General features: G+C 39.8%; 1 protein-coding gene across 2 annotated transcripts in view; it reads left to right on the top strand.

Annotated features, from left to right (window-relative positions):
* Positions 1-23,332, top strand: part of LOC135512297 (glutamate receptor ionotropic, delta-1-like) — a 467,441-nt gene that overhangs the window by 394,209 nt on the left and 49,900 nt on the right. For both annotated transcript variants that reach the window (XM_064934181.1, XM_064934183.1), the window contains exons 9-11: positions 8,307-8,408; positions 10,298-10,495; positions 11,420-11,741. In XM_064934181.1, coding sequence (XP_064790253.1) covers positions 8,307-8,408; positions 10,298-10,495; positions 11,420-11,741 — 622 coding nt within the window. The remainder of the gene's footprint in view (positions 1-8,306; positions 8,409-10,297; positions 10,496-11,419; positions 11,742-23,332) is intronic.

Below are 23,332 nucleotides of genomic sequence, written 5' to 3'. Positions count from 1 at the left end.
ATTTATTTTTGTTTTACCTGTATTTAACTAGGCAAGTCAGTTAAGAACATATTCTTATTTTCAATGACTGCCTAGGAACAGTGGGTGTACTGCCTGTTCAGGGGCAGAAGAAGAGATTTGTTCCTTGTCAGCTCGGGGGTTTGAACTTGGAACCTTCGAGTTACTAGTCCAACGCTCGAACCACTAGGATACCCTGCCATTTACGAATAGATCATTGACTATGACTGACTTGTAAGTGAGGGATCTAATGTTATTAAGTAGTCCTATTTTGAATTGTTCGGTATTATACATCTTTTCGGCAAAATTACGGGGATGGAGGAGGTCTTTATTCCAGGGGTGTGGGATAAGACTTCAGCCGCTGTCCCATCCTTTCATTCCAGTTAAAGGACAGGTTTGCTTATTTTTAACAAAATATATTAAAAAAAATGTAAATAGCATGTTATAGAGGTCCAGGAACATTTTGGGGAATTTCACAAGGTTTTGAAAAACTTAGCCAACCAGCAATAGACTTTCTCATGTTCGTTTTTAAGTTGAAAGGGCAGAGCTAAAACATGAACAAAGCCTCCAAAAACACCTTAATACGTAATTTTAGAAACGGCAATGCTCTCAATATAGTTATGCAGGTCTTTAGATGTTGTACAAATGAAATAGTGTGATTTTGAATTTCATCCGCAATGTTATATTCCATTTTGTTGGACTCGAGCGCAACATTTCCGCGTGCGAGCATGCGCAGGCTTTCTCGTTCTCATTGTGGTGATACGAGAAACATGCACATGCTTGAACATGGAAATGCACAAGGAAGTATATTGCTGTTGGGGTAAGTTTCTCTCTCTCAATTATTTTTGTTGAGATTTGGTAAAAAAAATTAACTTGTCCTTTAAGAGAGACAAAGGCAACCATGGTGCTAAGAAAATATGCAGAAAGACCTCCCTACACACACACACACACACACACACACTGAATAGCAGACTGAGAGGTAGACTGAGCGGTGTGGTCGATAATGATTTTGGTGGTGTAATGGGGGATGTCGATATGTAAACATCAGGCTTCTGGAGCTGACGGTGGAAATGGAGACTCCAAATAGTTCAAACAAGGGAAACTTTGTTTTGGAGGGGACTGTGAAAATGAACAGTATATTCCCTTGCTAACTTTGGAGGTGACGCTTGAGTTTATTATTTTGTTTTGAATGTAATTGTTCAAACATTTGAGTATTGTGGAGTTCTAATATGGATAGTTATAAACTAGATAAGTCTGCTACGATATCAGTGTCAATAGCTGTCATATTCTGTAGCTGTCACAGTAACATTTACTTTTGAAGAAGTAGAAAATTAGGAAATCATTATTTATTAATTTATTACCGTTATTTCTTATTTTGTGTTTCTCTACTGTTCTTGAAATATGATCCTATAAATCATTGGCTCCCCTTATTATTTGTTCAATTTAGATCAAACTAAGTTATTCTGTGTTCATCTCTGTGCTGAGACACACACGCAAGTGCAATCTACATGTACTGTAAAGTGTTACAAATAAATAGACTGATTGTAAAAAACAAAAACAAATGACATGACATCTTGTTACATTTTTACCTCCCTTATCTGTTGTCTGCATGTTACAAAAGACATGTTTGTGTCTGAGGTCTTTCATTTGACCTCTGTATGCAGAGATGTGTGTAGTAGAAGTGTTCCTCTTTAGTAAAGGGCCTGGAGAGAGTTGTCTGTCCCCAGAGGACCTGCCCACTCATGGGGAAAATAGCCCCATGTGAAGCAGGGAGAAAGCAGTGACATTTAAAACACACACACACGAGGACCATAGGAATACAGATATGTTAGACTAGATTGTTATTCATGACAATACGAATAGCATTCCTGATGAAAACATGGTAGCTTGATACAACACCTCTTCCCATTCTCTCACACACCTGAAAAACATACCCAGTCTTATACAATTTAATTAGAAGGGTGTTCATTGATATGTTTTTATGTTATAGAACAAACATTGTAGTGTAATAGAGTTTAATAGACAATCTAATATTAATAGCAACGTCCCAGCTACACACCAGATGAATTACCTATATAAGCACAGCAAGATGAATCCCCTGCCTTTTGAAGTCAGAGAAGCATGCAGCCTTTCTTTGTACAGTGATACAATATAAAGTATGAGTATGACAGTCCCCTGTTCTGAAACGTAATCTGAAGGTCTGAGGCTGATCCATTAGAATGTAGCTTTTGAAGGATAAAGAAACACACTCAAATAAAGTAACATCAAATCATCACCATCCCTTTGTTTGTATTTTCTATTTGGACAGAGCGTTTGTACAGTCACAGAGTGTGTTCTGTCCTGAATGTATTGACATTGATCTAAATATGTTTGTGGCTTATGTTTAGGCTTACATGGTCGGTAATGACAGATAAATGCTTCCTCATAGAATCCACATTACTGACATTGATCCTGATGTGTAAACTGCACAGTAGGCGTGTATAAACAAAAGTGTTTACCCAAAGTATACTTTGATTGTAACAGTCTCACCATGCTTTGCATAAGGACTGATGCATACAGTTGAAGTCGGACGTTTACATACAGCTTAGCCAAATATATTTGAAATTTAATCCTAGTAAAAAGTCCCCGCCTTAGGTCAATTAGGATCACCACTTTATTTTAAGAATGTGAAATGTCAGAATAATAGTAGAGATCATGATTTATTTCAGCTTTTGTTAATTTCATCACTTTCCCTGTGGGTCAGAAGTTTATATATACTCAATTAGTATTTGGTAGCATTGACTTTAAATTGTTTAACTTGGGTCAAACGTTCAGGATATTCTTCCACAAGCTTCCCACAATAAATTGGGTGAATTTGGGCCATTTCGTCTTGACAGAGCTAGTGTGACTGAGTCAGGATTTTAGGCCTCATTGCTCGCACACGCTTTTTCAGTTCTAATTTTACTGTGGATATAGATACTTTTGTACCTGTTTCCTCCAGCATCTTCACAAGGTCCTTTGCTTTTGTTCTGGGATTGATTTGCACTTTTCGCACCAAAGTACATTAATCTCTAGGAGACAGAACTCATCTTCTTCCTGAGCGGTATGACAGCTGCGTGGTCCCATGGGGTTTATACTTAGGTACTATTGTTTGTACAGATGAACATGTTACCTTCAGGCGTTTGGAAATTGCTCCCAAGAATGAACTAGACTTATGGAGGTCTACAATTGTTTTCTGAGGTCTTGGCTGATTTCTTTTGATTTTCCCAAAATGTCAAGCAAAGAGGCACTGAATTTGAAGGTAGGCCTTGAAATACAGTACATCCACAGGTACACCTCCAATTGACTCAAATGATGTCAATTAGCCTATCAGAAGCTTCTAAAGCCATTATATCATTTTCTGGAATTTTTCAAGCTGTTTAAAAGCACAGTCAACTTAGTGTATGCACAATTCTGACCCACTGGAATTATGATACAGTGAATTATATATGAAATAATCTGGCTATAAACAATTGTTGGATAAATTACTTGTGTTTTGCACAAAGTAGATGTCCTAAACGACTTGCCAAAACTATAGTTTGTTAACAAGAAATTTGTGGAGTGGTTAAAAAACGACTTTCAATGACTCCAATCTAATTGTATGTAAACTTCCGACTTCAACTGTACACGGCATGACAAACCTGGCTTTTCAAACTACATAGATGTTGTTATTTTTATCTCAACAAATCATGTTCAATCCAAGAGAAAATGAAAGAGGGGATGAGCAAGGGAACACTCAATATTTCATAACACTATCAGTCTTCAATGTTCAGAGTTGGGCTTGTGATGAAATCTCCAAATCTTAAAATAACCCATGAAGTTTGGTTCAAGATTTTGATATCCCATTCCTCTTTCTCGTCCTCCTCTCCCGTGTTACCGATGTCCTTAATTTTAAATGGAAGGCGTCAGGTCTCCTGCACTGGAAGGTCCAGTCTGTTGCACAGGGTCTTACAACATCCTTCATCAATAATTCTAGACAATAGATAATATTCAGTGTATGATTGTATATCATTTTAAAGCAGAGAACAACGACTCCATTAAAGCGCAGAACAAAGACTTCCTCTTTACTGACTTTTCATAGAAATGGGTTAGTTTGAATAGTGGACTAAACGGCATATTGCTAAAAGGGATTCACTTTGTGAAATAAAGCTTTGCTATAATGAGCCAATTCATTCACTCAAATGTCCTAGTCTTATAGAAAGTGGGGAAAAAGTTTGTGTTTGGAACAAACCAAACAAACCAAATATATATGTTTTTGTATGAACATGATTTTAAAGGGGCTGGTAATTAAAGTGGATTATATTACTTTTGAAACAATCTTTCCATTCTAATTTTGGCCCACCGTTGTTGTAATAGCCTGTAGGCAGCAGGAAGGCTGTGCAGAGAGGACATGCTGCATGTGGATGACTGAGCTATGCTCTGTGTTTAGATACAGTCCTGGTGTCTGGCCTAAGGCCAGCTCTCTTGTCATGTCAGCTTGGTCCCCAGGCTAGTACCAAAGATGTGCCAGTTCTTTGTCCAGCTAGCAGCTGTGATTAAGAATTTAACAGGAAAGAAAAATGTTTACTTCCCCAGTAAGGTGAAAAGGTAGCTAAAACAGAGTGATGGTTTTCATGCTGTAGCTGTATGACATGATTGGATTCAATGAGGTGTTTATACTAATAGAATGTGTATTATGCTTTTATTTCCTGTCATCCTGTCAAACCAGAGAGATTCCAGGACAAACTGGCATTAATGGCTTTGTATTGGTTGCATCGTGCATCATATTGCACTAGGTGAAGCACAGTGAAGGCACATGAGGACGTGAATCTGTTTGTGTAAAAGATTAGAAAAAAAGTGCAGGCTGTAGATCTAGCTATTATATTTCTCTCAGATAACTGTACTCATGTTTTGTTGTATTTGTAACCCTTGCAGTGCATTGTCATTGTCACCACCTCCATTGTCATCATCATAATCATCACCATCAATGTCATCACCACATCATCTCTAGCGAACAGCATCCATTGCCATATGTTGCCGAGTCCGTACTACCTCAGTATAGTTGCAAGTTGTGTGACTGATGCAGTATTTAGAAAGAGGACCCTGTTACCATGCTAGGGGGTGCACGTGTTGCCTTGGTGACCAGCTCATATATTTACATACAGGGTTGTGGAGTAACGGAATACATGTAATCTGTTACATATAAGGGATTACAAATATGGTAACTGTAATCCGTTATGTTACCAGCAAAAATATTGTAATCAGATGACAGATACTTCTGAAAAACTAGATGATTAATTCGAGGGTTACTTTTAAATTGAGAAAGGATGTTTACGAACAGAAATCTCTGTTTTCTCAATTACTTTAATACTTAAATAAGCATTGAAAAAAGGCACACATTTAAATTTGTTCCACCTGAGTGAGTCAGACCACAAGTCAGAGACCACTATGATGACACGCCAAATTTGTTTGATGGATCACCGGAAAAGAGCAGGAATATGCTTTTGTAGGCTAGAGTCCAAGCTATGTCTTTCAATGGTACGACTGCTGTCGGCATCCAAAGATTATCTAACTTGAATAAACGCTTGAAGGTAAGGATGACAGCAGTGATGTAGTCTACGGCGATTCGGATGTCACTTATTATTTATATCTACTTAGCGCAATGATGTGAATCACACTGCTGATCTCTCGTTTAGCGATTTGCGCCTTATAGATTGTGGTTGTTGTGGATGGCTGTTCACAAATGTAAATGTGTATTTGATCCCAATAATGGTTGAATTCAAGAAGTGGGGAAAAAAAGTATTTAGTCAGCCAACAATTGTGCAAGTTCCCTCACTTAAAAAGATGAGAGAGGCCTGTAATTTTCATCATAGGTACACTTCAACTATGACAGATAAAATGAGAATATATATATATATATATATATATGCAACCGCTGTGTCAGATTAAAAAAAAAAGGTTTACGGAAAAAGCAACCCATGCAATAATATGAGACGGCGCTCAGAACATTAGCCAAATTAGCCTCCATGTTGGAGTCAACAGAAACCAGAAAATACATGATAAATGTTTCCTTACCTTTGATCTTCATCAGAATGCGGTCCTAGAAATCCTAGGTCCACAATAAATGCTTGTTTTGTTCGTAAATGTCCGTTATAAGCTGGTCTGCAACCTTTGTCCTCTTGTAATTGAGAGAAACATGGTCTGGTGATAGAAAGTGTGTGGTTTTATTTGGAAGGGCAGAAAATGGCCTGTCCCAGGATGCCCGACCATAACTGTGCTCATGGGCGGTCATCTGATTTAGTTAAACTCAAAAGGGAATTGGAGTTTCCTTCATTAACCAGTCCAAAATCACATTACACAAGTTTACAAACAGTATCATCCTCACTCATTCATCTTATACAACAATTAGATGGAAACCTCATATCTGAGGCTATTATATGAACAGCGTTATGGTAATGTGGCCGCACCGTCTCCCATGAGCTTCCCCAAGTTGTAACAAAAGGACCAGTTCGTAGCTGGATTCTCCACCGATCTTTTATACCTTCTCCGGAACATAAATGTTGTTCGGACCTCAAGTTATGTGAGGTGGAAGAAATTCCTTTGTTTTCTATGAAACTTCACTCTGTCTCTATACTGTGTGGCCATGATACAGGATCTTCCCTAGGAAGTTATGACCACTCTGACTGCAGCAGCCTGGTTGTAAGAGGCAGAGAGAGGGGGATGGTGCTCGCTGTACCCAAAGAGGGCAACGTCATGACACCACTCAGGAAGGAGACGCGTTCTGTCTACTAGAGAAGAAAGTACTTTGGTGCGAAAAGTGCAAATCAATCCCAGAACAACAGCAAAGGACCTTGTGAAGATGCTGGAGGAAAAAGGTACAGACATATCTATATCCACAGTGAAGCGAGTCCTATATCGGCATAACCTGAAAGGCTGCTCAGCAAGGAAGAAGCAACTGCTCCAAAACCGCCATAAAAAAGCCAGACTATGGTTCACAACTGCACATGGGGAAAAAGATTGTACATTTTGGAGAAATGTCCTCCGGTCGGATGAAACAAAAATAGAACTGTTTGGCCATAATGACCATTGTTATGTTCAGAGGAAAAAGGGGGAGGCTTGCAACCTGAAGAACACAATCCCAACCCGGGAAGCACGGGGTGGCAGTATCATGCTGTGGGGGTGCTTTGCTGCAGGAGTCACTGGTGCACTTCACAAAATAGATGGCTTCATGAGGCAGGAAAATTATGTGGATATATTGAAGCAACATCTCAAGAAATCAGTCAGGAAGTTAAAGCTTGGTCGCAAATGGTTATTCTAAATGGACAATGACCCTAAACATACTTCCAAAGTTGTGGCAAAATGGCTTAAGGACAACAAAGTCAAGGTTTTGGAGTGGCAATCACAAAGCCCTGACTTCAACCCTACAGAAAATGAGTGCAAATCAAAGTTGTATCAAAATGGCTTAAGGACAACAAAGTCAAGGTATTTGAGTGGCCATCACAAAGCCCTGACTTCAATCCTACAGAAAATGAGTGGGAAAAACTGAAAAAGTGTGAGCGAGCAAGGAAGCCTACAAACCTGACTCAGTTACACCAGCTCTGTCAGGAGGAATGGCCCAACTTATTGTGGGAAGCTTGTGGGAAGCTACCCGAAATATTTGACCAAAGTTAAACAATGTAAAGGCAATGCTACCAAATACTAATTGAGTGTATATAAACTTCTGACCCCCTGGGAATGTGATGAAAGAAATAAAAGATGAAATCAATCAATCACTCTCTCTACTATTATTCTGACATTTCACATTCTTAAAACAAAGTGGTGATCCTAACTAACCTTAGACAGGGAATTTTTACTAGGATTAAATGTCAGGAATTGTGAAACTGAGTTTAAATGTACTTGGCTAAGGTGTATGTAAATGTCCGACTTCAACTGTATATACAGTGGGGAGAACAAGTATTTGAAACACTGATGATTTTGCAGGTTTTCCTACTTGCAAAGCATGTAGAGGTCTGTAATTTTTATCATAGCTACACTTCAATTGTGAGAGACGGAATCTAAAACAAAAATCCAGAAAATCACATTGTATGATTTTTAAGTAATTAATTTGCATTTGCAACCCGGAAGTTACATTACTGATTACAATTTGACAGGTAACTAGTAACTGTAATGGATTACATTTAGAAAGTAACCTACCCAACCCTGTTTGCAATGCCAGTTCCCTGCATTTCTTAAAAGTGATTGAGTCTTTTCATTGAAATTAATAGATTGTTTAATTATATTGCAGACACTCACTTTCCCATCCTCTCTCTCAGTTGGCGACTTGGGACTCAACTCGTGGGCTGAACGGTAGTCTAAAGGAGAGTCGGATAGAGAACGGCATGCAAGGAGTGACGGTCAAGGTGGTAACAGTACTAGTAAGTGCTTACTCACTACCAACACTATACCAACTTGCCACTTGATGCTGCTATACTCTGTCTGGTCATCTTGTCACTTCCTGTGTAGGATTAGAACATAAGGTGAGGTCTGGCTCTTCTTCTTCATCTGGCTCTGTGGATCTACTCCACCCTTACAGAAAAAAACACATTTTCCAAAAACAAATATTTTAATGTGATCACATAATCTTATGTCAAGTTAAAGTGATAACATGTGAAAACATGTAAATTCACAACCTGTTCTCAGAGCATTTTATATTATTCTTTATGTAAATACGAGAGACTCCAGTTAGTATATGTTACTTTTCATATTATATGTTTTATTTTGTGGATGTACATCACCCATTTCGTATGATATGTTACACATTACACTTTGTATTACACTACTGGTCAAAAGTTTTAGAACTCCTACTCATTCGAGGGTTTTTCTTTATTATTACTATTTTCTACATTTTAGAATAATAGTGAAGACATCAAAAATATAAAATAACCCATATGGAATCATGTCGTAACCAAAAAAGTGTTTAACAAATCAAAATATAGTTAATATTTGAGATTCTTCAAATAGCCACCGTTTGCTTTGTTGATTTGATGTCTTCACTGTTATTCTACAATGTAGAAAATAGTCAAAACAAACACGATTGAATGAGTAGGTAATGTATATGTTACGAATTTGCTAAACATACAATATGTTACTAATTTGAAAATGTACAATATGTTGATATGTTACAAACGTTGGTTAGGTTTAGGGGATAGGGTTAAGTTTAGGATTTAGGTTAAAAAGGTTTAAGGGAAGGGTTAGCTAAAAGGGTTAGGGTTAAGGAAATTGTTAGCTAAAAGGGTTAGGGATAGGATTATTAGCTAACATGCTAAGTAGATGTTAAGTAGCGAAAAAGTAGTAAGTTGTTGAAAAGTTTCTTATTAGCTAAAATGCTAAAGTTGTCCATGATGAGATTTGAACTGGCAAACTTTGGGTTGCTAGGCATTCACGTTGTACGTCCACAGATCCACCCTTAATTAAGTAACAATCTGTCTTATGTAACCACACCAAACGTACATTAACATATAATACTAATTAGAGTGTCTCGGATGTACCTTTACGTCTAGTCTATTAGACCAAGATGATTAACATACTACTACACAAGAAAATGTGAACATGTGAATTGTTCCAAAAACATGTAAAATTTGTAACATTTAATGTGAAATAATGTGATCTTCCACATGTGAAATAATGTTTTTTACAATACAGCTCCTCCTTAGCTGCTTGTCCACTACCATTCTGCTCTCTCTCTTCACACAAGATTTACCTGCCCCATTCTTATTCACATAGGTTCTGCTTGGCTCCCTCTCGGCAGCTGTTTAATTCATGTAGTCTTTCCAACCCACCCCAGCAGCTCTTCTCCTCAACTCTCTTTTCCACCCATTCAATTCATTCCTGACACTCTCCCATAAAGAAGAGCCATTGTTTACCTCAGTACATTTAGAATGGTAATTTCTGCCTGATTAAGTGTCACACGTCTCCACAACACCGGCTGTTACGGATCAACAGACACCCAAGAAACTCTTCATGAAGATGACGTTTGACTTGCAGCAGGTCTTCATAAAGTTGTCACCCAAAAGTCCGAAATGACAAAAATAAATGTTTTCGGTTGAACTGGACCCGTTTATGAACCACCTTGGCATTCTAACAAATGATGAATGACAAATGATGGGACTATGATTTAATGCACATGGACAAATTTACAGTAGTGTTTAAACTTTTGGCTGCATGAATACTCTATATCTGTATGTTTTTGAGCCAAGGCATTTAGTCATAGTAAAGTTGAACTTCTAAACCCAAATTATGTTGTGTTCTATATGTTATCCAACAGGAGGAACCCTTTGTGATGGTAGCTGAGAACATTCTTGGGCAACCTAAACGCTACAAAGGCTTCTCCATTGATGTTCTGGATGCTCTGGGCAAGATCCTGGGCTTCAAGTATGAGATTTACCAGGTGGCCGATGGAAAGTATGGAACCCCTACCTTCAATGGCTCCTGGAACGGCATGATAGGAGAGCTCATCAGTAAGGTAAGTCTGTCTACCGCTACTGGAGTTTGTACTGTTTTTTTTGGAGGTTGGTCGATAGTTTGCTCTGGTGACATCGTTTTCCCAATTGCCGCAGTTCTTTCCTCCCTGAGTAGCTGACTGGAGCCTTAACACAGTGGATTCTATTATAGTGTTGGTCTTCATGGAAAGAGTCACTGTACAGTGTGATGACTCACTATTGTGGCAGATCTGTTAAGGCCAATGATGTTTGCATCAGAGTGGCCCCATCAGGCTGACAATCAGGCTGCTCCAGACAAAGCAGTCACCAGTGCAGGAGGGGCGTCAACTCAGCAGGCTAACAATGCTAACAGTAGGGCAGTGAGTGGGCAGGGAACAATTATATCACCCAATGGAGTAGAGAATCACCGGTAGAAGTAAGACTGTTGTGCAATGTGTAAGTTCCTGTAATTTCCTGTAAGTGAACTTGCTGCAGAGAATGCAGCCCAGGTGAGCTACTTTCCAGCCTTTCACGCTAACATTACTTTGCGGACATTATCACTTCATGAAGGGAGAATTTATATTTGATTATGGCCTTGAGATAGTGTTTATCCCAACCATCCAGATATGATTTGTGTCATAGGGTCCCACTCTATCAGCAGGTGTCCACAACCAGATTAGCCTTTACAATAAAGCTTTACAATAAAACAATTTAGTTAATTGGCATTTGGAATCTGTCTGGCCTCTATAGGTCTGCATGGCCTTCTGCTTTGTGAAATAGTTCTAGTTTCAAGCCCATATAACAATGGAAAGAGCGAAGGAAAAAGCCACAACAGACAGCTATTTTACAGTGATAACTTTCTGTGACCATGAAATGGCAAACATCCTCAAACAGAGTATTATCTCAGAACCAACAGCTTGAATGTATTTTCAAGGCTGTAACTGATCTATCTCTCTATCCATGCACAGCGAGCAGACTTGGCAGTATCAGCCATCACTATAACTCCAGAGAGGGAGAGTGTGGTGGATTTCAGCAAGCGCTACTTGGACTACTCTGTGGGGATTCTGATGAGGAAGTCTGAGGAGAAGATCAATATCTTCTCTCTCCTGGCGCCCTTTGACCTGGCCGTTTGGGCGTGCATCGCAGCCGCCATCCCCGTGGTTGGTGTCATGATCTTCATCCTGAGGCGGGTCCAGTCAGTCCGTCCTGCAGGGGGACACCAGGCCACCTCTGTTTCCACCTCCCTCCAGAGCGCCATCTGGATTGTCTATGGAGCTTTTGTGCAGCAAGGTGAGCTTGGTACTGTGGCATCACAAGAGAGGAAAGAGGGGAAACCAGCATCTTGCATCAAAGTCGCTTCATATGCAGTAAAATGCTTACTTGGTACAATATCACTGACAACAAAACAGTGACTTTTGACCGTTGGCAGCAATATGACACAAAGATAGATAGATCCATATATGTCTAGATAGACAGAAATACACTACCAAACATTAGCAACAACTTTTGCACTCAGAACAGTATCAATTCATCGGGGCATGGATTCTACAAGGTGTCAAAAGCGTTCCACAGGAACAATGGCCCATGTTGACTCTAGTGCTTCCCACAGTTGGCTGGATGTCCTTTGGGCTGTGCACTATTCTTGATACACACGGGAAACTGTTGAGCGTGACAAAGCCACCAGCGTTGCAGTTCTTGACACAAACCGTTGCGCCTGGCACCTACTACCATTCCCTGTTCAAAGGCACTTTAATATTTTGTCTTGTCCATTCACCCTCTGAATGGCTCACATACACAATCCATGTTTTAACCTCTTGAAACTCCCCATCCCGGATCCGGGATTGTGACTAAGCCTCAGGCTCATTAGCATAACGCAACGTTAACGATTTCTGAAAATCGCAAATAAAATTAAAATAATGCGTTTGCTCTCAAGCTTAGCCTTTTCTTAACAACACTGTCATCTCAGATTTTCAAAATATGCTTTTGAACCATAGAAATTGACTAATTTGTGTAAGAGTATGCAAAGCTAGCATAGCATTTTGTGTAGCATGTAGCACGCAACATTTTCACAAAAGCCAGATAACCAAATAAATAAAATCATTTACCTTTGAAGAGCTTCTGATGTTTTCAATGAGGAGACTCCCAGCCACATACCAAATGCGCAGTGTTTCCTGAAAGCGTCTGTGTGTAGGAGAAATCGTTCCGTTTTCTACATTGCGCCTGGCTACCGAAACGAACCGAAAATGCAGTCACCTACAACGTGAAACTTTTTCCGGATTAACTACATAATATCGACCGAAACATGGCAAACGTTGTTTGGAATCAATCCTCAAGGTGTTTTTTCACATATCTCTTCATTGACATGCAGTTCATGGAAGCTTGCTTCTCTCTCTGTGCCCCATGGAAAAATACTGGCAGGTGACTTTTGCGCACCAATTTCGGCGCAGGACACCGGGCGGACACGTGGTAAATGTGGTCTCTTATGGTCAATCTTCCAACGATCTGCCTACAAATACGTCACAATGCTGCAGACACCTTGGGGAAACGACAGAAAGGGCAGACTCATTCCTCTTGCGTTCACAGCCATATAAGGAGATCATGAAAGACAGAGCCTCAAAAATCCTTGTCATTTCCTGGATGCCAAGTCATCTTGGTTTTGCCTGAAGCTCACGTTAAAGGGCACGCACAGAGAAGATATTTGTATTTCTGGACACGTCAGAGTGTTTTCTTTCGAACAGTAGCAATTATATGCATAGTCGAGCATCTTTTTGTGACAAAATATCTTGTTTAAAACGGGAACGTTTTTCTTCCAAAAATGAAATAGCGCCACCATAAGTGTAAGAGGTTAAAGGATTTGAAAATGTAAAAATCCTTCTTTAACATGTCTCCTCCCCTTCATCTACACCAATTGAAGTGGATTTAACAAGTGACATCAATAACGGATCATAGCTTTCACCTGGATTCACATGGTAATTTATGGAAAGAGTCAGTGTATAACCAGACATAAAAACAATAGAAAATACTTTTGTTTTGTCCCTATTAAATACCACACATACAGGTAGCAGAGTTTTTTCATGTGAAGAATGGAGCCCATTTCCCACTCTAGCGTTTTAAAGGTGCCTTTGACCCAAAGAATATCAGGTTTTTGAGTCTGGTCCGGATCCAGGCATCTCAGTTGTGAATAAATGACTACTTCAGCAACCACTGTTAAACCCTCAACAGTGTCTAGCACAGTGGTCGCCAACTGTTCATTGTGATCGACTGGTCGATCTTCAAGGCATTCCTAAATCACAAAATATTTCTGTAGAAAAGCCAATGAACGATCAAGGTTTGTTCTCCTTTTTTAAAATCGTTTTGAGCTGTTGCCGGTAGGTGCACTTGATTCAAAAGTCCTGCGCACCGGGTAAGCAAACTGTTCCCATGAAACAACGCCTACCCAAATCTGTGATTAAATCGAGTGCACCTACTGAGCTGCCCAATCGGATAGCTCAAATCACCGTAGCTACAGAGCTTCCATGACCCTGGCACAGCCATGTTTAATACGTAAGATTTAATCACTTTTAACTTCTTGAAACTCCCCATCCCGGATCCGGGTTTGTGACTAAAGCCTCAGGCTCATTAGCATAACGCAACGTTAACGATTTCTGAAAATCGCAAATAAAATGAAAATAATGCGTCTGCTCTCAAGCTTAGCCTTTTCTTAACAACACTGTCATCTCAGATTTTCAAAATATGCTTTTGAACCATAGAAATTGACTAATTTGTGTAAGAGTATGCAAAGCTAGCATAGCATTTTGAGTAGCATTTAGCACGCAACATTTTCACAAAAACCAGATAACCAAAAAAATAAAATCATTTACCTTTGAAGAGCTTCTGATGTTTTCAATGAGGAGACTCTCAGTTACATACCAAATGCGCAGTTTTTCCTGAAAGCGTCTGTGTGTAGGAGAAATCGTTCCGTTTTCTACATTGCGTCTGGCTACCGAAACGAACCGAAAATTCAGTCACCTACAACGTAAAACTTTTTCCGGATTAACTACATAATATCGACCGAAACATGGCAAACGTTGTTTGGAATCAATCCTCAAGGTGTTTTTTCACATATCTCTTCATTGATATGCAGTTCGTGGAAGCTTGCTTTCCTCTCTGTATCCCATGGGAAAATACTGGCAGGTGACTTTTGCGCACCAATTTCGGCGCAGGACACCGGGCGGACACCTGGTAAATGTGGTCTCTTATGGTCAATCTTCCAATGATCTGCCTACAAATACGTCACAATGCCGCAGACACCTTGGGGAAACGACAGAAAGGGCAGGCTCATTCCTCTCGCATTCACAGCCATATAAGGAGACAATGGAAAACAGAGCCTCAAAAATCCTGTTCATTTCCTGGATGCCATCTCATCTTGGTTTTGCCTGAAGCTCACGTTCTAGGGCACGCACAGAGAATATCTTGGTAGTTTTGGACACGTCAGAGTGTTTTCTTTCGAAAGCTATCAATTATATGCATAGTCGAGCATCTTTTTGTGACAAAATATCTTGTTTAAAACGGGAACGTTTTTCATCCAAAAATGAAATAGCGCCCCCATAGATGTAAGAGGTTAAGAGAGACTGTCAACGAATACAGCAAAGAGCTGCTGTTGTTATGAGTGAGTTCATGTTTAGGTTTATATTCAGCACTGTCACTGTTTTTATTCTGCACTATTACAAAACGCACTTCTCCATACTTCCGCTCGGGCTGCAGCTGCAATGAATGAGTAGCCAAGTATCCAAGTATAGCCCTGCGTTTTATTATTATTAGAAACTCGTGTTGATTTTAATATTAAGGAATATTTTACTTTCTCTGGTCAGAGGAACAACATGAATTTGTGCATGAGGCAGATGCGGTGCGACTTGAGTTTCGCCATTAGGTGGAAGACGAGTGTCCCCTCTCTCTGTTCAGTCTCACCGGAGGAAAGGAAGGAGAGAGCAGGGACAGTGAGAGGCGGTTGGGAAAAATTGTTTTGAGTGGTCATCCAACTCGGAATTCCAAGTAGGAAACTCTGGCATCTTTCTAGAGCTCCGACTTTTCAACCTGAAGATTACTGACGTCATGATTGACGTCGTGATTTGACCTCCTTGAACATCAGATACCATCAGTCCAGTAAAAAAGAAAAAAAAAGTGCTAAACCAACTGATCTATTTTGTTATCAAAGCTCGCTTAGTGAAATATAATATTGTCTGATTAACAATATTGGCAGGCCAATCATATAGCCAATGTGCTGTGATAATGTATTAGGCCTACTGCCCAAACATCATTCCTACAAAACTGTTGTGAGGGTAATGTAAAAAAATAACAATATGAACAGTAGATCTCAGCTTGCTTTTTGACTGCGAAAGTGATCTCGACTCAGAAAAGGTTGGGGTCCACGGATCTAGCACTTGGCCAGGCAGCCTTTTTAAGCCGAAGCCCCACCACATTTTAGGAATCCTCACGTTTTTATTTTCACTTGTTGACCTTTTCAGGTCTTTGGTGGATGACGCAAATGTGTAAAAAAAGTATGTAATTAACAGCTAATGTTAACTTTTTTATTTGGGGCTATGGCAGTCAATTGCAAAACATTCTAACAGTATTTCTGATAGTGTTCTCAACTCAACATCACATACTTTTAATATGGGGCTATGACAGTCAAGTGCAAATTAGTCTGACATACTTCCTCTTATTTCACCACCACTAGTGAGATGCATGTGCTTGACGAGTGTCGCTTCGGAGCGTCTCAAAGTCAGGGGGCGTGGTCGACAGTGAGCTCCTCATATCTGTTGTCACATCCAACCTGGATCGATATATGGTTTTAATGTCGACGGGAGCACTGAATCCAGCTTCACACAGATATGAGCTGGTGAAGGGTACCATGGGTTTTAATGCTCGGGGGGAGACTGCAGGGTATTCCCTTTGAGTCAGGAACCAAAACTCCTCCATAGTGATCCATGAATGCTTTGTCTGGAGCATTCAGTCACATGACAGCTTGATCAGCTTTCCGATTTCACTTCCCGGCATGTCAGCTGAGCCAGGACCAGAGTCAAAAGGAGTTCTCTCCAATAAGAAATCTTTCCTCTGAATCCACTGATTCGGTCATCTGTAGAATGTTTTGGTATTTCCGCTTCATGCTTGTGTTCAGTACATTCAGTTTCCCAAATGTCTCGGTCGGCAGGCTAGCCTAGTGGTTAGAGCGTTGGACTAGTAACAGAAAGATTGCGAGTTCAAACCCCCAAGCTGACAAGGTACAAATCTGTTGTTCTGCCCCTGAACAGGCAGTTAACCCACTGTTCCAAGGCCATCATTGAAAATAAGAATTTGTTCTTAACTGACTTGCCTGGTTAAATAAAGGTAAAATAAATAAATAAATAAGGACACACATTTACTTTTCATTACACAAAAAGTCAAGTCAGTTTAATTTACATCCATTTCAAAGATCTTTCCAACACTCCCTCTCCATAACCACAGAGCCTCGGTGTGAATTATAAATTGGGTGGTTTGAGCCCTGAATCATGACTGGCTGAAAGTCAAGGTATTTCAGACCGTATACCACTGGTATGACAAAACATATATTTTTACTGTTATAATAGCGTTTGTAACCAGTTTATAATAGCAATCAAATTTTATTGGTCACATACACACATTTTGCAGATGTTATTGCAGGTGTAGTGAAATGTTTGTGTTCCTTGCTCGATCTGTCACCCCTGCTCTCGCTCTCCCTATCTGGCGCTCAAGGGCGCCAGGCTGCCCTTCATTATGCACACGTCACCATCATACACACAGCTGCGCAACATTGGACTCACCTGAACTCACCATTACTTTGTTGATTACCCCCTCTTTATTTGTCTGCTTCTCACTCTGTTCCTTGTGTCAGCATTGATGTCGTTATTTTCCCCCTGACCAGATGCTGTTTCTGTCCTTTTTCATGTCGGTTTTTTATTAAATGTTCTCCCTGTACCTGCTTCTCGTCTCCAGCGTCGATCCGCCCAATATCTAATAATACACACAAATCTAAAAAGAAAATGGAATTAAGAAATATATAAATTAGTGATGCACCGATTTGATATTTTTTGGGCCGATACCGATATTTTCCTTGACAAAAAAAAACGATACCGATAACCGATATTTACATTTAAGCTGCCTTTTAAGCATTTTAGTACAGGTAAATAGATAACACACACACATGGACACAGCGATCTAAGGCACTGCATCTCAGTCCCTGGTTCGAATCCAGGCTGTATCACATTCCGGCCGTGATTGGGAGTCCCATAGTGCGACGCACAATTGTCCCAGCGTCGTCCGGGCCGTCATAGTAAATAAGAATTTGTTCTTAACTGACTTGTCTAGTTAAATAAAGGTTACAAACACACACCACACTGACCAAAAAAGTTATTGTGTTGTCATTTACGTATGTCCCCATTGCCAATTAAACATAGTCAAAACCTATTTATTTCACTTACTTGCTGTGCTGTTTCATTGTTCATTTGTTCAGAACGTTTCATTCTCAACCAGGATTTCTATGGAACGCTGTTTGAGTCTTTGCTTGTCAAAAAATATACATGTTAAATAACACATCTGTTTTAGTAGCTATCGTTAACTAGCTAACTATATAGCTAGGTGCCATCTAAAATAATCCTAAAACAGTTATTATTTGATTAAGGGTGGTCAGACCCATCTATGTAGTGCTAGCCACAATAAGGATTAGCCACAACAGTGGACTTTGCGGTTAGCCTTCAAAATAAAAGTATGGCATAACTATACTATCTGTATTAATTTGCATTACTGTCAATTGCATACTTTTATTTTGAAAGCACATAGCAAATTTCACGATTGTGCCAAATCCTTATTGTGGCTAGCTTCAAATGTATAACCCAGTGCGGTCGAGCCTCACTAACCAGATGAAGCTAGCTGGCTGCTTATAATGTTAGCTGTGGGCAACAGGGTTAAGTAGCAGGCTAGCTATTTATTTTCATGAACTGAAGTTCAATTTCAGTAGGTGAACAACAAGTGGCAACCTAGCTAATACTTACTCACAGGGATTCATAAATCATTGTTAAGAATAATGAACATTACTGCAGGTTCTACTGGTCATTGTTTTCAGGCTGGTTGTATTGGTGCTAGCTAGGTACCAAGCTAAAGCTAGCTACCCTCAGAAGTTGGTCAAAGAAATTATGCTTCATTACCAACGTGGTATTGTATATACATCGTTAATTGCCGGTGTTTCTTGTTTGCAGATTTTTGTACAGCATTAACAGTGCTACTGTATCTTTTTTGACAAGCAAAGACCCAAATGGCATTCCATAGTATGTATGTCGTGAAGCTAATAGCAGTGACGCCATTACTGTGTAACTCCGGTAGGGCAACATCTGAAAAATAGCGTACTTGGTAGTGTGTACCGGTGTTCGACCAGTAGGCGAAAGCAAACATCACCTACGACAGAGAACGATTGAATGTCAAGGGCAATGAATTCCATTATCTTGGCTTTAATCGATTTAGCCTTTTATTTGTTTCGCAGAAATTGTGTTACTCTTTCAAATGACTGCTCGATCCACACAGCAGACATTGTGGGCTAGTTTAGGAATGCTGTGTTGCACGTATAGCGCAAAATTTTACGTGGCGTCATTACGTCATGTACTTACGTTATATAGGTATGCACGTCAGCTTTGACATCGGTTTTGCACATCGGGGCGTTAACCTCTTACACTTATGGTGGCGCTATTTCATTTTTGGAAGAAAAACGTTCCCGTTTTAAACAAGATATTTTGTCACAAAAAGATGCTCGACTATGCATATAATTGCTACTGTTCGAAAGAAAACACTCTGACGTGTCCAGAAATACAAATATCTTCTCTGTCCGTGCCCTTTAACGTGAGCTTCAGGCAAAACCAAGATGACTTGGCATCCAGGAAATGACAAGGATTTTTGAGGCTCTGTCTTTCATGATCTCCTTATATGGCTGTGAACGCAAGAGGAATGAGTCTGCCCTTTCTGTCGTTTCCCCAAGGTGTCTGCAGCATTGTGACGTATTTGTAGGCAGATCGTTGGAAGATTGACCATAAGAGACCACATTTACCACGTGTCCGCCCGGTGTCCTGCGCCGAAATTGGTGCGCAAAAGTCACCTGCCAGTATTTTTCCATGGGGCAGAGAGAGAGACGCAAGCTTCCAAGAACTGCATGTCAATGAAGAGATATGTGAAAAAACACCTTGAGGATTGATTCCAAACAACGTTTGCCATGTTTCGGTCGATATTATGTAGTTAATCCGGAAAAAGTTTCACGTTGTAGGTGACTGCATTTTCGGTTCGTTTCGGTAGCCAGGCGCAATGTAGAAAACGGAACGATTTCTCCTACACACAGACGCTTTCAGGAAACACTGCGCATTTGGTATGTGGCTGGGAGTCTCCTCATTGAAAACATCAGAAGCTCTTCAAAGGTAAATGATTTTATTTATTTGGTTATCTGGCTTTTGTGAAAATGTTGCGTGCTACATGCTACACAAAATGCTATGCTAGCTTTGCATACTCTTACACAAATTAGTCAATTTCTATGGTTCAAAAGCATATTTTGAAAATCTGAGATGACAGTGTTGTTAAGAAAAGGCTAAGCTTGAGAGTAGGCGCATTATTTTAATTTTATTTGCGATTTTCAGAAATCGTTAACGTTGCGTTATGCTAATGAGCCTGAGGCTTAGTCACAATCCCGGATCCGGGATGGGGAGTTTCAAGAGGTTAAACTAGACATCAGCCGATACCGATGTTGGCATTGTTTGCTAATATTGGCCTATTCCGATATGTTCACCGATATATCGTGCATCCCTAATATAAATATTAGGGCGAGCAATGTCGGAGTGGCATTGACTAAAATACTGTAGAATAGAATACATATGAAATGAGTAAAGCAGTATGTAAACATAATTAAAGTGACTTGTGTTCCATTATTAAAGTGACCAGTGATCTCTATGTATATAGGCAGCAGCATCAGATGTGCAGAGTTGAGTCGTGATCTCTATTAGAGGTCGACCAATTATGATTTTTCAATGCCAATACCGATTATTGGAGGACCAAAAAACGCCGATACCGATTAATCGGCCGATTTTATTTTTATTATTTATTTTGTAATAATGACAATTACAACAATACTGAATGAACACTTATTTTGACTTAAATATAATACATCAATCAAATCAATTTAGCCTCAAATAAATAATGAAACATGTTCAATTTGGTTTAAATAATGCAACAACAAAGTGTTGGAGAAGAAAGTAAAAGTGCAATATGTGCCATGTAAGAAAGCTAACGTTTAAATTCCTTGCTCAGAACATGAGAACATATGAAAGCTGGTGGTTCCTTTTATCATGAATCTTAAATATTCCCAGGTAAGAAGTTTTATGGTTGTACTTATTATAGGAATTATAGGACTATTTCTCTCTATACCATTTGTATTTCATATACCTTTTGACTATTGGATGTTCTTAGAGGCACTTTGTTAACAGTATAGCTTCCATCCCTCTCCTCTCTCCTACCTGCGCTCAGCCACCCTCGAAGCAGCGTTACCCATGCAGAGCAAGGGGAACAACTACTCCAAGTCTCAGAGCGAGTGACGTTTGAAACGCTATTAGCGCGCACCCTGCTAACTAGCTAGCCATTTCACATCGGTTACACCAGCCTAATCTCGGGAGTTGATATGCTTGAAGTCATAAACAGCGCAATGCTTGAAGCATTGCCAAGAGCTGCTGGCAGAACGCACAAAATTGCTGTTTGAATGAATGCTTATGAGCCTGCTGGTATCTACCATTGCTCAGTCAGACTGCTCTATCAAATCATAGATTTAATTATAGCATAATAACACACAGAAATACGAGCCTTAGGTCATTAATATGGTCGAATCTGGAAACTATCATCTTGTAAACAAAACGTTTATTCTTTCGGTGAAATACGGAACCGTTCCGTATTTATCTAACGGGTGGCATCCATAAGTCTAAATATTTCTGTTACATTGCACAACCTTCAATGTTATGTCATAATTACGTAAAATTCTGGCAAATGTGTGTGATGAACGCAAGAGAAATGACACAATTTCACCAGGTAAATATGCAGGTTTAAAAATATATACTTCTGTGTATTGATTTTAATCTTTTTAATTCTTCAACAGAAATGCGTAAAACTAAGTCACAATGCTGTCGACACATTGGGGAATACGTAGAAAGCGTAAGCTCGTTGATGGCACATTCACAGCTGAATAGGGTCTCATTGGAACGCAGCGCTTTCAAAACCTGGGGCACTTCCGGATTGGATTTTTCTCAGGCTTTCGCCTGCAACATCAGTTCTGTTAGAGTGTTTTCTATACAAAGCTGTCAATTATATGCCTATTCTAGCATCTTGTCCTGACAAAATATCACGTTTAAAACGGGAAAGTTTTTTTTTCTCCAAAAATGAAAATACTGCCCCCTAGTACCAACAGGTGAAAGCCATTGACGTTTATGGTTAGGTACAGTTGTGCAACGATTGTGCTTTTTCGCAAATGTGCTTTTGTTAAATCATCCACCGTTTGGCGAAGTTGGCTGTCTTTGTTAGGAAGAAATAGTTTTCACACAGTCCGCAACGGGCCAGGAGGTCCAAACTGCTGCATATACCCTGACTCTGTTTCAAGAGAAGTGACACAAAGAAATTCATGTTAGCAGGCAATATTAACTAAATATGCAGGTTTAAAAATATATAGTTGTGCACTGATTTTAACCTCTTGAAACTCCCCATCCCGGATCCGGGATTGTGACTAAGCCTCAGGCTCATTAGCATAACGCAACGTTAACGATTTCTGAAAATCGCAAATAAAATTAAAATAATGCGCCTACTCTCAAGCTTAGCCTTTTCTTAACAACACTGTCATCTCAGATTTTCAAAATATGCTTTTGAACCATAGAAATTGACTAATTTGTGTAAGAGTATGCAAAGCTAGCATAGCATTTTGTGTAGCATGTAGCACGCAACATTTTCACAAAAGCCAGATAACCAAATAAATAAAATCATTTACCTTTGAAGAGCTTCTGATGTTTTCAATGAGGAGACTCCCAGCCACATACCAAATGCGCAGTGTTTCCTGAAAGCGTCTGTGTGTAGGAGAAATCGTTCCGTTTTCTACATTGCGCCTGGCTACCGAAACGAACCGAAAATGCAGTCACCTACAACGTGAAACTTTTTCCGGATTAACTACATAATATCGACCGAAACATGGCAAACGTTGTTTGGAATCAATCCTCAAGGTGTTTTTTCACATATCTCTTCATTGACATGCAGTTCTTGGAAGCTTGCGTCTCTCTCTGCCCCATGGAAAAATACTGGCAGGTGACTTTTGCGCACCAATTTCGGCGCAGGACACCGGGCGGACACGTGGTAAATGTGGTCTCTTATGGTCAATCTTCCAACGATCTGCCTACAAATACGTCACAATGCTGCAGACACCTTGGGGAAACGACAGAAAGGGCAGACTCATTCCTCTTGCGTTCACAGCCATATAAGGAGATCATGAAAGACAGAGCCTCAAAAATCCTTGTCATTTCCTGGATGCCAAGTCCTCTTGGTTTTGCCTGAAGCTCACGTTAAAGGGCACGGACAGAGAAGATATTTGTATTTCTGGACACGTCAGAGTGTTTTCTTTCGAACAGTAGCAATTATATGCATAGTCGAGCATCTTTTTGTGACAAAATATCTTGTTTAAAACGGGAACGTTTTTCTTCCAAAAATGAAATAGCGCCACCATAAGTGTAAGAGGTTAAGAAAGGCATTGATGTTTAAGGTACATGTTGGAGCAACGACAGTCCTTTTTCGCGAATGGGCACCACATCGATTATATGCAACGCAGGACACGC

This window comes from Oncorhynchus masou, chromosome 24, assembly GCF_036934945.1.
Source record: "Oncorhynchus masou masou isolate Uvic2021 chromosome 24, UVic_Omas_1.1, whole genome shotgun sequence".
Classification (NCBI taxonomy): domain Eukaryota; kingdom Metazoa; phylum Chordata; class Actinopteri; order Salmoniformes; family Salmonidae; genus Oncorhynchus; species Oncorhynchus masou.
The sequence above is the reverse complement of the archived record's forward strand: the minus strand, read 5'-3'. Positions and strand labels throughout refer to the sequence as shown.